Source organism: Anser anser (genome assembly GCF_964211835.1).
Source record: "Anser anser genome assembly, chromosome: 1".
Taxonomy (NCBI): Eukaryota; Metazoa; Chordata; class Aves; order Anseriformes; family Anatidae; genus Anser; species Anser anser.
Genome location: NC_139720.1, coordinates 146,435,404 through 146,450,424, shown reverse-complemented (window position 1 = coordinate 146,450,424; position 15,021 = coordinate 146,435,404). Strand labels below are relative to the sequence as shown.

At 43.1% G+C, this 15,021-nt stretch overlaps 1 protein-coding gene and 1 long non-coding RNA gene across 4 annotated transcripts in view; one reads left to right on the top strand and one right to left on the bottom strand.

Moving 5' to 3' along the window:
* The window catches only part of LOC310892163 (tumor necrosis factor receptor superfamily member EDAR-like), a 51,210-nt gene that overhangs the window by 13,952 nt on the left and 22,237 nt on the right, over positions 1–15,021 (top strand). For all 3 annotated transcript variants that reach the window (XM_083819552.1, XM_083819551.1, XM_083819550.1), the window contains exons 2-4: positions 11,455–11,523; positions 12,289–12,411; positions 13,606–13,787. In XM_083819552.1, the coding sequence (XP_083675678.1) occupies positions 11,473–11,523; positions 12,289–12,411; positions 13,606–13,787 (356 nt within the window). In that variant the 5' untranslated portion in view covers positions 11,455–11,472. The remainder of the gene's footprint in view (positions 1–11,454; positions 11,524–12,288; positions 12,412–13,605; positions 13,788–15,021) is intronic.
* LOC310892189 lies at positions 2,195–13,691 on the bottom strand. Its single transcript, XR_014577929.1, has 2 exons — positions 11,482–13,691; positions 2,195–4,794 (listed from the first exon to the last, which is right to left on the bottom strand). It is a non-coding gene; the product is annotated as an uncharacterized lncRNA (long non-coding RNA).

Sequence of the window (15,021 nt, the reverse complement as noted above, 5' to 3'; positions counted from 1 at the left end):
CAGCCTGGATGCCTGCCCTCCATGCCTCCTCCAGCCTTGGGCCTCAACTTTTGCCCTGATTCCTGCTTCCACACAGCTTCATCTCACCCTCCGGCCTTCATTTCTGCTCTATTCAGGAGGTAAGAGCCCTGTCCCACCCAAGCCCAGGTATATGGGTGTGGTAGCACCATGTGGGATTTAACACTGAGGCGGTGCTCAGAATGATTCGAGGCCAAATGGATTCCTCCCACACCTTGGCTGCCCCTGGAGAGCGGGGATACACGCACGTTACCCCCGCGAAGCTGTGTGCGGGGTCCTGACACTGCACAGCTCCTGTTTTCATGTCATTCCAAGCAGCCTGTGAGTGCTGCAGGTCTGCAGTGCACAGACAGGACCCTTGCCATGTTGAAATGCCTTCCAGCAGCAACCACCCATGTTGGCAGGCTATTAAGTTTCTACAGAATTTTGACAAGTCTCCAGAGGAACATCAAACCATCCCAAATCTCCTGAGGGGCTAAGAATTTAAAAAAAAAATGAAGAAGAAAAGAAAAAAAATAAAAGAAAAATCTGACTTCACATGTCATTATTCCCTGCAGCTTTGTAGCTAATTTAGAATCTGTTGATCTTGGTGCCAATAAATAGTTTATCTTTAAACTACCTCTATACTTTCAGGCTTGGTTTCATTCTCAGGTTAGCGTTGATCATTTAGCTAACAATTCAGTGATCTAACAGAGCCTCTAAGAAGAGATATTCACTGTATATATCTGTCGGTGTGTATTTGTTCCGTTAAGCAGAACCTCACATGATAGCTGAATATTTCTTTACAAAAATCTGCCTTCTCGGAAGCAAGCAGTGAGCGCGGCGTTAATATAAGTGCTAATGTGCTGCCCTCCAGTGGAGTCGGGATCTGGTTTAGGAGGTTGAGTTCTGCAAACCTTCACTTGCAGCATGTTTAAAGAAAACACTCATATGGCAAATATGAAGTCACAACATTAAATTAACCACTGGAGGGACAGTGTTAAATCTGTTCAAGAGTGTTTTGTGGAGAGGATAGTTTGCATCTGGCTTTAATTGTGCAGTGCAAAACAATGCTGTCCCAGAGCACCTCCTTTCTCTGCAAGTACTGCAGTCAGAGGGAGCAGAAGGTCGTCAGCTGCTTGTGGATGACACTTCACATTTCAGAGCTTCTGAGGGTAACTATAGGAAGTTCTCATTTTTAAAGAATAGCCAAATCCAAAATGTTTCAAAACCGACCAGATGTTACATGTAACTATTAAGGCAGCTGGAAGGAGCTGTATTTATTCACTACAACATCCCTCATCATCTGGTAGGAAAATGTGGCACCTTCTGGTTTGTACCAGAAATGATTATGTTTATTTGAGCATATTCAATATTTCTGGGAATAACTTTAAACCACTTTTTTCTTTCTTTCTTTTTTTTTTTTCCTTCTCTCACTGGCTCTTTTTCTTCCAGACATTTTAGGACAGTCATTGCTTCCCAGAGGTCCCCTTCTTGTCCTCATTTCATTTTTCCTACATATTGTAAAATCTACAATTGGTTCAAAGTTACATTCACAATCTTAACTTGCCTAAAGACTCTTTTATCAAAGAGTAGCTTCAGATGAATATAAATTTTAACAATGGGCACAACTAAAAGTTGACGTTGTAGAACTCAAGACCACAAGACCATGATGTTCACCATTGCTTCAATTTTCTTTGGGTATTACCCTCTTCATTTTCTACATAATGCTTTGCCATGTTTCCATCACACTGCCTCTACATCAGGACAATGCAATGCTTTTAAAACCACATCTTCATGTTTTCTTGTGCTCATATCACTGGAATGAGATGAGGAAATAAATGTGCATATGGATGATAAAAAACTCTTTTTCTGCTCTCAGCATAGTGGAGTTGTAGCACCACAAATCTTCCAACTCAGTCTCTACCAGCACACATTTTCCCTTTTCAGTTCTTCTTCTCCAGCTGGACATCTCTTCCAGCCAGTGCAGATGTGGGCTGGTGGGACACACGGTCATTCATCCTCCCGTGCTCTGCCTTGCTCATTGCCTAGCATGGTTTCAGCAGTCTGCCGTGGGGCTTGCAGAGAGAGGTTGTTTTTATAAAAGTTTTGGATGGTGGGACCCTAATTTTGAAGGTATTCTCTCCCCATCTGTGCTGGGGGTCAATAGCTCCAGTTGTTTTATTAGTGGTTAGTATTCTTTTCTTTTCTTTTCTTTTCTTTTCTTTTCTTTTCTTTTCTTTTCTTTTCTTTTCTTTTCTTTTCTTTTCTTTTCTTTTCTTTTCTTTTCTTTTCTTTTCTTTTCTCTTCTTTTCAGAAATACACCTATGTCTTCTGTAAAATCATAAAAAAAATAAAGATCCTTTAGATGTGCAATACAATATAACCTAGTAGGTAAAAGCAGTCTCCTAAGTAGTCCTTGACACGGTGGCTTTAATTTCTATATGGAGGCAGGTGCCATGGGCAGTCTGGACTTCAATAAAGCATTTGACACTGTTACACATAAAGAACATGGAGCAGGTCCACTAGGTAAAAAACAAGCAAGCAGAAAGCTATGGATGGGTCACGTCAGGAGAGGAATTACTGAACCGAAGGATCCTGCCTACTCTCCAAAATATATAAGGGTATAAGAAGCTGCAAACTGCAATAAAAATTTGCTAGTATTCCAAGCCATAAGGCAATTTTCCTGCTGAAACAGACAAAACTCAAATAAGCTTGTATTTTGCATAGCACTGCTGCTGGTGTTGTCACAAAGTTCTCAGGATTTGCGTGGGATGGGGGCAGTGGGGTGGGGGGAATAGGTTTGCAAAGAAAGTGATCCCTTTTGTTAGACCACTTGATATATCTAGACTAAGTAAACAGCTCTCAGGCCTAGCTCCTTCAGCAGGTCCAAAAACCAGCAGTATAAGCCACGATAGCTGCAAGTTAGAAGCAATCACTCTCAGATCAATCTTATTATGCTAATCAATTCCACCACATGAGAGAGAATGATGGTTAGCACCTGTGGAGTTGGGGGGTTGCTAACTGGGAGGGCAGTGACAGCCTGTCAGTTCCTGCAGAGGTGGGGAAGAACAGGGAGGTGGGGTGGGTGCAGAGAAAAAAAAAAAAAAAGAGGTCATTAGCACCTGTGATATATTTTTAAATATGTTATTACATTTCTGGTATTTTGTAATTAACCCAAGTTAATTGCAAGCTCTTGGATGCGCATTTCCAGCCCAGAGGATAACCGGTTTATAAAACCAGCTTGCTCCCTTGGAAGGTTCAGCTTGACATAGCCTAGTAACAGGTTTATCAGATAAGGTACCACTAGGCTTAATGTGCTCCTTAATTAGGAATGTAAACACCTTCATTAGAAAAAAAAAAAAGGCCTCAGAGAAATTCTGAAGAGATTTTATGATTATCAACTCGAAAGAGAAAGTATCGCAGAAGAGAAAGCCAATTCTTCACTAACTGTGCTTCTGTGAAGCAGAGGGATTTGCCTTCACCAGGACATCTGAGATTTGAGGGTTCCAGCCTGAAGCAGAGATTTGAGGGGCAGCCAGCTCCTTCGGGGGCATGTGGGTATAAATAGAAGCATTTGCGTACACGTGCATGCCTGTAAACATGCAGTTTATGTAGCCATGTGTGTAGAGTGGGGCTGTGACTTGGGCTGCTGTTAGACACGGCCGTGCTTGCTCCTCCTGTATGCCTCAGCAGGTTGTAGCTCATAACTACCCCCAAACACAGCCAACGATTTGGCTGCTCCAGCATGTTACCCCTCCTCGTCTTGCACTGGGCCTCGTCTTGCGTTTTGGCCTTTAGGCCCCATCCCCTCGCTGTCCCCACAGGTGGGACCCACACCCATGAGCTGTGTGGATGGAGGAGGTTCATGGGGGTTGCTCCACCAGCTCATCCCAGGGCAGTAACCCCCTGCCACCTCGCCCTCGGGCACCTTGTGGCCCCAGCTGCCTGTGTGGCCAATTTTCCTGGCCGAGGGCTCCCCCACCGCTCTCCCTGCTCTCCCCAGTGACAATGGTGGCTTGGGCAGCTTGGGATATAGCTCTGAATTTAAATGCAGCCAGCCTTTGGTTTGCAAAAGCAATAAATTCCCTTCAAACATGGTTATGTAAAAAGTAGAATAATACAAAAAATAATGTTTGTTGGCAGAGTATGTATCCCTTTGTCTGCAAGACAGAGGCCTGTTGACAAACAAGAGGCTTTTCTGGGACTCAGAAATCAAGTACCAAAGTATAAAAGACCACCACCTAATACTGAGTTTGTTATGTTTGCCGAACACAGTGAATTGGCTCCAGTGTTGCTTAATGCACTTGTACTTGAATTTCATGGCTGGGACCATCCCAGTGACATTCTTCTTCATGTGGTGACCTGCTCCTGAGAGGCTCACCCTACGAAAAGCCCACCACTGCTACTCATTGTCCGCCTGAGATGCAGCAATTCGTATGTTTTCATGTAAACCATGGAAAATAAAAACAGAACTCTGTTTTGACCATTCTAACAAATATTCTGTTTTTTAGCTAAGAATGCAAATGTGCTGCAGAGCTAAGAACAGACATTATTTATTGATGGCCACCATAGGGTTTCTATTCTATTTACAATTTCTGTAACTTCTGTTGATGGTCACCGTAGGACTTCAGCTCAATTTCTTCCAGTAAAGTATTTCTAAATGTCTTCTCTTCTGTCCTGTCTATCAACAATTATAGTATAGAAAGGATGTCAGTCTCTGCAGGGTGCTAAAAATCCCCTGCTTCCCAAATATCATCATGTTCTGAGGTGCTCAGCAGCTCACAGGATGGGACCCTGAGGAACGGAAGCAAAGTGTGAGCTCAAATCCTTATCGATCTTTGTAATGAAAGCCAAGGCTCAGGCTGTTCTCATTATGCTATCTGTCATCTAGAAAGCATAAAGCCCTGTAAAAAGGAAAAGATGTTAGGAAAACGTCATCACTGCATCAGTGGTTTGTATTTTCCTAATAGGCTTTTAATTTTTTGCTCCAAAGGGGAAGTAATACATGTCTTAGGAATTAGGGAGAGCTTCTGAATCTAAAGTGAGTTGTTTTCATCCCAGCAATTTCAGCTCACCCCTGAAAGCACGATGCCAAAAGTGAGAGTCCTGTCCCTCAGGCAGGGGCAGGCGGTGAGGCGTCAGGCCCTGTGAGAAGCACAGTGCTGACGCGGCCCTGGGATTACCCAGCAGATAGCGTACAAACGCAGTTCCTCATTACTTCTTGCACTGGAGTTGTTCAATCCCAAAGCATATGTGCTCATCTACAGTCTGTCCCGGTGGTGTCAGATCTGGCCTGCATCCCTCTCCATGGAAAACTCCAGAACCCCCCAGGAGTGCATGGCACAGCCTCTCCCACCTGCCCGCTGCTGGCCTTTCCTACAAGAGCAGCCCAGGCCCTCTGACAAGTGAGCAAGCCAGGAGGAATATGTTATAGCACTTCCCAGCAGGAGGGGCTCAAAATAAAAGGGATGTCTTCATGTAAATCATCTTCAAAAAATTTTGCTTTCAGAGGGGTTGAAAGTGAGCCTCTCCCACTGAGGAAAATCCTCATGGGGGCTGGCCAAAAAAACTCAAGTTTTTTTTTCCTCATTACAGACGTGAGGTTTCTGATTTTATTTTTTTTAGTTGTGTGTTAGAACAAATCCCAGATTATTATTGTTATTTTTTTTTTTAATTATAGAAAACAAAAGAGATCACGTTACTTAGCCTAGGGGTCAGAGCAGCCTTTTGACTTGAGGAAGGTACAGGCCCCTGCTCACATTTTTTGCCCTCATGAGCATTTGCTTGCATAAAATAACACTGACAGGAAAGCCATGGCAGCAACCCAAACATCCAGAGGTCATGAGGGCCTTCTTATTGCTCCATCACGTCCCCACAAAATACCCTCCTTCCAAGCAGGAACATCACTAAAGTGAACTGTGGGTACTCGCACCTAATTTCTGCCCTCATTTCCGCAGGCAGGTGAGCTGGATGCACAAAGCAAGCTTAAAAGGGCCTTTCTTTCCCTCTCTCTTTTGCTTTTCTTCCTGCATCACATCATTTCTTTCTTTTTTTTTTTCCTGAAAACATTTTTCAGAAAGCTGATGGCCTGTCTACACGAGAACCAACATGTGTCTTTGTGTAAGATGAGAAAACAGCTTTCGATACAGACTTCCAGATGTAGTTTCCAGATAAGCCAGTCTGTGAGGAAACACACAGCTCTTTATTAGTCTTCATTGCCCCCGCGTCTTCAGCATGTGGTGCCCCCATTAACAAATCAAGCAGTCTTCTATGTCTCCTCTAGTCAACGCAACTACCACTGGAAAAAAAATCTCATTCCTACACCTGAGCAATGAATTATTTTTCTGGTGGAGGTGCCAGATCACAGAGGCAATTAAAGAGGTATGTGTAGCTTGAGCTCTTGTAGCTTCCTTTTGATGTTTCAGGTAAAAGGAAGAATAGAGTTGTAGCATTGTAACGCTTTTTACATCTTTCTCTGGGGTTGTTTTTAACATGTATTTGCAAGGTCGAAGTGATATAAAGCAGATATGAGAAACTGTGTAGTTCATCTTGTCCTGCAAATGCTATATTGTTCTGTGCAATATTCTGGTGCTCACAACAATACAAACTGTAACCAAGACTACACAATAGTTTTCTTCATAATCTCCATGTTTTCATTTGCTTATAGTTGTCTAAGTTTATTTTCCTGCCAGGCTTGTGCTGCCATCATTGTCATTCAATGACGGGCTCAGAGATGCCTCTCTCCTCTTGAAAAGAAAATTCAAACCGCATCTTTTTTTGCGAGGCTGGAGCCAAACTAAACTCTGCTGCTGAACTCTGAAACTTATGAGGCCCTGCAGTGAGGATTATATGCTTATCTTAGTTAAGAAGGATTTAGCAGCATCGGGAGCATACAAAGATTATCTACCAAGTGCGTGTGAGAAACTGTGATAATCTGTGGAAAAGGCAGTTCACGAGGTTCCTCTCATAAACGTTGGGAACTCAGGGTAGGCACTGGATTTGTTGGTGGCACCTGTGAAGTTCGTATGGTCTACCCACATTTATTTATACAAGTCCTTTTGTCTAGCGTTCTGCTTCCCAGACAGATATGTCTGTGTGTGTACAGAAATATCAAAATAGCAAAGCTCTCAGAGACAGCTGTTGTGCCTTTCCTCTCACGAAGTCAAGATTTGCATCCTTGAAGTGTACCTGCATCAGTGATGAAACTAAAGAAATGCAGACACTAAAAAAAATCCTCTCTGCAACATTAAGAAGCACAGATATCTTTGATCCTTGTGTTCCTTCTCATTTTTTTACAGACTTTTTTTAAAAGACAAAAAATATCTATGATAGGAAATGAGCTTTTACACTGTGTTAACAATGAAGACTCAGAACTAAAATAACAGTTAAGGCTGTCTATCAGAAGTTATGAGTTTTAGCTTAGACCACCAACTACGGTAACCTCAGTGTTTGTGTATTCTGTATATTTACTCCATTTACTCATGGATACTGTAAACCTAGTGGCAGCACTACTTAATTATCTAAGTAAATTAAATTCAAAAGCTGACTACAGCAAATGCTGCTCTTTATCCTTCAGACAGCACGAACGAAGCATTTTCTGCCTGGGGATGTATATATTTATTTATTTATTTATTTGTGTGTACCTGCCAGGCCATGGTAACATGCCGCAAAGACTGCACAGAAGGACCTTTCATCTGGGAAGAGAAATATTTGAGTAACAGGGTCTCAGGCGTCTCTTTTCCTATTGCCCCGGGCCAAACCTGTGCCTCGCAGTCTCCTGGAGAGAAGCTGAGACAGCGAGTCTCTAGCACTTCTTGCTGTGGTTGCCACCGGGAAAATAGTCTTCCTTTTCCTGTCAACTTCTGTGTGTATTCCTAAGTTATTAATGAATATGCCCTGAAAGGCAAATATGGCTGTAATTAGCAACCCCCTCTAGTCATGCTGAGACTTGCTGTGTGTCGCACACCTGATCCACAAAGACCCAAGCTTTGTTTTACACCTCCTCTCCTGACACCCACTTGTCCTCAGCTGAAGCATTGAGTCAGGATGTGCGGAGGGCTTTGCAGATGAGCAGCTGGAAATCCCATACTGCATGGGGGCCATTACGTGGTCCCTCCAAAAATATACTTCCAGCTTCTTCCTGCTGACCACTGCCCACCATCCTATGGGACAGGGTCATTTGTTTTAGTTGAAACATGCAGACTGACATTACTCCACTCTGGTCAAATATTCAGTGCCATAAGCTCAACGCCAATCAGCTGACATATTCTGCAGCAGATATTTACGTGCACATGAAGAAGGACTGAATCTGTAGGACAAAACCAGCACAAAGTGAGGCTTTCCCAAAAATCCTGTATGGTGGAGGCGCAAAGAAGGATTTACTAAATTGTTTCTGTGCACCGGTACACATTTAAATCTGGATTTCCTACACACGCTTTAGTACCAGTAATCAAAAAGATCAGCAGTAGACCAAGACTTCAGCTTTGCCTGCCAAACATTCATAAATAAAGGGTTTTACTGGAGCAGCAAAGCTCTACACAGATGCATGATCTGCTCCTCATCTCCTGAATTAAGAAGTTGCTTAGTATGCCCTGTGTCCGCAGGGGACAGCCCCTGGATTGCTTCAAATCTGGAGCTCGATTTCTGCCCTTTGGGACTACTGAGGCAGCATCCAATGCCAGCATCATGGCAGTCGGTGTGAGACAGCAGACATGTCCCGAGTGGATGCATGGATGCCAAATTTGTGTAAAGCAGTGTTTCCCTCTACCTGTTCCCAGGGCCCAGGGCTCCTCATTTTACTCCTGGAGGCCCCCAGCAGCACTGTGTACCTGGGAATAGGAAGGGAAGGGGCACCTTCTGTAAATTTGTTCAAGAATTCCCCAGAGCTAATTACTTTTAATGGTTAGGGACCATAATAACTGGAGTTTTTTTGTTTGGTTGGTTGGTTGTGCTTTTTTGTTGTTGTTGTTGTTGTTTTTCCTGCTTCTTGGCAGATGCAGGCAGATTGTCCAAGCTTTGCATGTTTCTACATATGTCAGCTAGGCTCAAAAGTGATCTTAGCACTAGAAAATCCCTTGTTGTGCACATGGGATTAATGTGTGGTAGATGATATGGTGTGGGTGTAAATTAAAATGCTTGAAAATTGACATCAAGCCCAAGAGCAGCCTAGCATGTCTTGGTAGATACCAGCAGGTATCATCCCAGCTGAGGGGCTACCTATGGCCCTACTGCCAGAAACCTCCTGCATCAGACTTTCCCCCCTCCTCCATTACAAAAATAAACATTTTGGTTTTTAACTCTAAAGGAAACAAAAACAAAAATAAAAACAGGGAAAAAAAAAGAAACAGATGAAACACACAAACAGAAAATAACATTGTCAGTCTATAGCAACATACTTGAATGGGTGCAGCGGGGGGGAGGGAGGGAGGAAGGGAGAATAATTAATTTTAACGTTTTGGTTTTCCAGTCTGGGAAAAAAAATCTCCCCTAGTGTTCTAATCCGGTCACATTCAGCACTTTGAACTGGCTTTTTCCAGTTAATATTTGCCATATGCTTGACATATTGCCATGTGTAATGACAGAATGCAGGGGGAAAAAATGTATGTTTACACACAAAACATACCCCTACATGTATATTTATATTGAGATAGAAAAATATTTTATGTATGTATGTATAACTTGACACTTTCAACATTTTATGTAAATAAATACCAAATGGATAGAGAAGATTGTATTATACATTAATAGGCTTATACTTCGTTTCCATTTTTCAAATCTGGCCATGATTGCATGTAAGTACCTCAAACAGTAAACATCTGGGTGGCTTGAAAGCAACTGAAGCATGTTTTTACTGTAAGACATGCTTTTACTGTAAAGTTACAGATTCAAACTTCACCACTGAAATTCTGTGTCCAGACCCAATTTATAATAAATGTGATGACTTTGCAATACCAGTGTGGAAACAGCCTTGATAATATTCATTTATGAAGTCTAACAAGCTCTCTTATAATTAGGATTCAATTTAACAGACATGTGTGTGAAGATTATATTCCTGGAACTTTTCCAAGTAACTATACTGTCATAGCCAAAGCCTTTGTCCAACTTAAATGTTTGACAGTTTATGCAATTGCATGACTATTTTCCATCTCTCACCTCCAGCTTTAGGACAATTTATCTCTGATTCTCTTTTGTTTCTAGGTTTCAAAGTGCAATTTCCTGCAGAAAAGAATATACTTATAATTCAGCTTGTCCACCCACCCACCCACCCGGTTACCTGTCTCAGCTAGCCCAGTTGCTAGAAGGAACATATAAAGCAAGTTCCTAGCTTGATGCCGGCGTGATATAATCTTTGCTTAATCCATTTAGTGTTTAAAAATGTAAATGTTAGTGGCTATCTCAAATTCTACAGTGCTGCTCTAGTGGAGATTGTATGCTTGAAAGTGGCACAAAGCAGCAATTGTACTCTTCTGGGAGCCAAAAAACCTTGCAGTATTTGAGATGTGGAAAATTTAAAAAGCAGTTTACATCTACTAGGACCAAAGTGTTGCAAATGTATCTCAAACATTTGCAATTTGAAGCTGTAAGATCCCTAGGGCATACTATGTGCTGTAACAATACCATTAAATATATTGTATCATGCTAGAGAAACAATTTGTGTTGCTTTTTCCTGTCTCTTTTTATCCCTTAGAAAGAAATCCAGTACATGAATATGCAACATTAGCTCTTATTCAAAGTTATTCATAGAACTGAATTTGAAAAAAAATGAAATAAATTAGCACGTGTGTTTACAATAGAGATCACAGCCTTTATTCCCCCCCAGCCATTGTAATAGCACTTAAAATACAAAGTTCAGCTTCCTCCTTGAGTTAAAGCTCTTAAATCTACAGCTTTGCCTACGAAAAGAAGCCAAGGCTTGTTAGCAAAGGCAGCTCTGGGCTTTCCCAGCAGGTCTGTGGGAGCCAGCGAGGAAGGTGGCTGCCTGTGCCACTCGCTATCAGGTCACTCCCTGGCTCAGCTTTTGGATGCTTCATCTAGATCTTTCCTTGACAAATCTGGTGTGGTGGGGTGAGGACACAAGCCGGGCTGGGCTACTGACCCCCAGCCCTCTTTTATTTAGTGATCATGATGTAGCTCTCGGTACCTCCATAGGAGGACTTCTCCATAAGCCAGCAAATGCCAGGGTTCGTAGCCTCATCTCTGACAAATTTGTATGCAGATTGCAAGGCCAGGCTGCCTCATGCAGTGAGCCTTCTCAGAGAGGCAGATGTGCAGCAGTGTGTGTGTGTGTGTGAGTGCACGTGCACATCTCCCCTCTCTTTGTTTAGACCTCCGTATAGCTCCAGGCATCACTCCCGTTTACCTTTGTTCTGATGATGAGCCCTTCTGTTCTTGTTTTGGCAACACACACAAATATTTACTGATGTTCATAAACAATCACCAATTCTATCGTTTCAGGTAAAATATCAAGAGAACATGGCTCACCTGGGTGAATGTAAATGGACTCATGTGTTCCCTTTTCTGGTGGTAGGTATCCACATGCATGCAGGCATTTCCAGCGCGCAAAGATCACTGGGTTCTGCTCGAGTCTTTGCAAACATCTATGAATTGCTAAGACACACCTACAGACAGCTGAGCACCGGACACTGGTGCAGGGATCAGTTTCCATTCAATAAAACACTTAAGCATCTCCTTCAGTGCCACTTAGACTGGAACATCTGTTTAAATCTGTATTTCCCAGTGTGTGGGAGAAGTTAATAGGGAGGAGGAGGGAGGAGAAGGACCCAAAATGGAGCAGAAGCGGAAAAGACATCTGCTCCAGCCCACCAGGCTCTGGAGGAGCTGATTAGCCTGGATGTCACATGAAACTCAGCCGTATCACTGTTGAGGCCCGAGGCAACTCGTTATCTCAGGTTGTTATAGTTGTCCCTTACAGTCACATTTGTGAAGGCTCATTAGAGTTGGGAGCGGGGAGAGAGTAAACTCGGGCATTTACTGCACCAGAGAGAAGGAGAAATAACAGGTCAGGAACCACGGCCTTCAATATTTTGAGGAGCAGCCATGACAACAGGCACAAAGGTCGGTGCTCTGAGAAACTCTTAACAGGACCAAATTGCTGAAATCCATGACCGCCTCCATCCCATGCAGCGGCACTACTTCAGCACCTGAATGTTAGCTTTGGGGATGCCTCATGGCACAAGGTCAGACCCACTGTAATGGCTGGGCAAGGGGAGGGGACAAGGTGTGTTGGAGGGAGGCGGTGGCAGTGATGCTCTGGTGTCTGTGGTGCAGGTTTCCCTGGTGTACTCCGCCAGCGCTGAATACTCCAACTGCGGCGAGAACGAATACTACAACCAAACCACCGGCATGTGCCACGACTGTCCCAAGTGCGAGCCGGGTGAAGAGCCGTACATGGTAACTTCAGCATCCTCCTCTGGCTGGGGGACACGTGTCTTGAGCTGCCAACACAACGTGAGAGGTGGCCAAGGGGGCCGCACTCAGTCTACAACATGAGTCTCTCCCATGCCTAGCGAGCCGGCAGGCAATTCTAGGATGGAAAATGCCCTGCCTAAAAACAAATGCTTTGTTACAAGGTGGTAATGCATTGGTATGAGAAAAAATAGGGAAAGAAAGGGATGCGTGAGCAATTTTAGGCCACGCATCCCTCGGATGGGAGCGCACGCATGCACGAGTGTGCTGTGGGGGCAGGCACCATGCACCCACACACCCATATGCTGCGTGCCAGGAGCAGCCTGTTAAAAGTAGTATGTCAAAAGTTGTAAGGTAAAAGCTTCACACACATTCTCTGCCGGTACGTTCTCATCTCAACGGCTATTTAATACCTGACAGTGCCATTCCAGCATTGTGTGATAAATAGGTTAGTCTGGCATGCTCGCTGGCCCCCCACACAGAGAATTTAATTTCTCTCTCCCGCTAAGATATTTTGGCACTAGAGGAACTTGGAAGCTTCTGCCACATTTTAAATTACAGTTCCTAAGTAACCATTTGATTTACAGCAGATAATTGTTGCATATTAAAAAATAAATTACTGAAATCCTGTTTGGTTTTAATGGGATAAACATCCCATTGCAAGAATTTCACACAGTTGGTAGTCCTGAACAAGGATGTTTGAATAATAACCACTTCGTATTAGTTTTATTTAATCTAAACGTAACATTCATCTGGGACACGTGAGTTCAGGGGTTACCAAACCTCATGCAAACCTTGCTTTTTCTAACGGTCCTTGTGGCCTCTCCTGTCATGAAAACAAGATCACCGATATCCCTGCTGGAACTCTGTTTCCACTGCAATTTTATTCTCAATTCTCCAATTTTCAGTTCATTTTTTATCTGAGCAGCAGCTGAAATTCACTTCTAAGGCTGCAACATGATTTAAATAGCCCTGAGGGGTCACTGTCAAGGAGTATGACATCCCAGCTCCCATTTTCCTCTCCAGGGCAGAGTGTGTTTTTTCTTATGTCCTTCCCTGGCCTTTTTAGGACAGATGTTAAGGGACTTGGTACTATACTGTGCCAGGTATTGCATTCCCTTTTCCTAGAAGCCAGTGTGCAACACAGGCCTGCTTTCCAACGATTTTGTGTTGTTGCAGACCTGCGGATATGGCACCAAAGACGAGGACTATGGCTGCATCCCGTGCCCGTCAGAGAAGTTTTCCAGAGGAGGTTACCAGATATGCAGACGGCACAAAGACTGTGAGGGATTTTTTCGAGCCACAGTCCTGACACCAGGCGATCAGGAGAACGATGCAGAGTGTGGACCTTGTCTCCCAGGGTAAGTATTCAACTACAGACCTTTGCTTTACCCAAGGCACAGCAGAATACTTTTTTTAATGTCAAAATCTCTGACAGTTTCTCTTCATGTCCTAGCTGGTTGTAGTACAATATTGGTGACTTACACCTTTTAGTCCCTGCTAAAACAGTAAGTGTAAATATTTCAAAAGTATTGGTGAATTTAGTAAATCAGAAGACCTCATCAATAGTACTGAAATCTCAGTGACTGAAGAAACAACTGTTGGGAACAAACTAGAAAAACTGAAATTTCTCCTGTTCATAGAAACAGAAAGGAAGTAGTTCATGTAGTATAGGTGTGCAGTGATGTTGTAGATGCTCTAAGAAGTACATCTTGGCCTCTAGCTACAACATCGGAAGTCCCCATTGTCCTCATTCATAGCTTATTCATAGGTCCTGCATCCTATGAATAAGCTTCGTGAAGATGTCCTGGATTCCCTGTAGGTCCATGCTGGCACTGGAAGTCTGTGTCCACGAACACATAATCTCTCTTCTCCAAATGTGACCAGCTGGCAAATTTGTCAGTAGCTGACAGTGTTAGCTAACAGAGCTGTTAGGAGATGGTTCGTGTTTAGTCAACAGAGAGAAACGGGTGTAAGGGGCTGCTAATGTAGTGCGTGTGCTCTCATTCAGAGTAAAAACAAGTTCCAGAGCTTGTTGAAGGGGCTAAAATATAAGCTGTTTTATTGTCCATCTTTTTAATGCCTGTTAAGCTCAGTGTAATTCTGATAGTAATGATGAGAAAGCAGTTGCTACACTGAATATATTAGTAATATATTCTTCACTAAGTTACCTTTGGAAGCCTGAAAATCCAAGCATGCATGTGCTTTCATTTTTTTTTTATTTTAATTTTTATTTGTGTGTGTGTGTAGCGTAAGCAAATACTCTATAACACAACCTCACTTTACCTACATTTTCAATTTCTGCCACTGTGGCTTGTTGGTTTAGATATTCACCTCCTCCCAACATTTGGCTTTTGTGCAATTTGCAGACGCAGCATAGCCCACACAGCTTATAACGCAGGAAACTCTGCTTATAACTGCTAAAGAGACTCTGCAAGGCTCCAGGTTTATTATATCAGCGAGTCTGTGTGAAATTTTCACAGTTTACAAATATAAAGGAGGACTTGTCTAACTGCCAGCCAAGCAAACTGATGATGTGATTTGAAAAGAACTCCCTCTTGACTTCCCCTCATACATCATAAAGAGCAAGAAAGT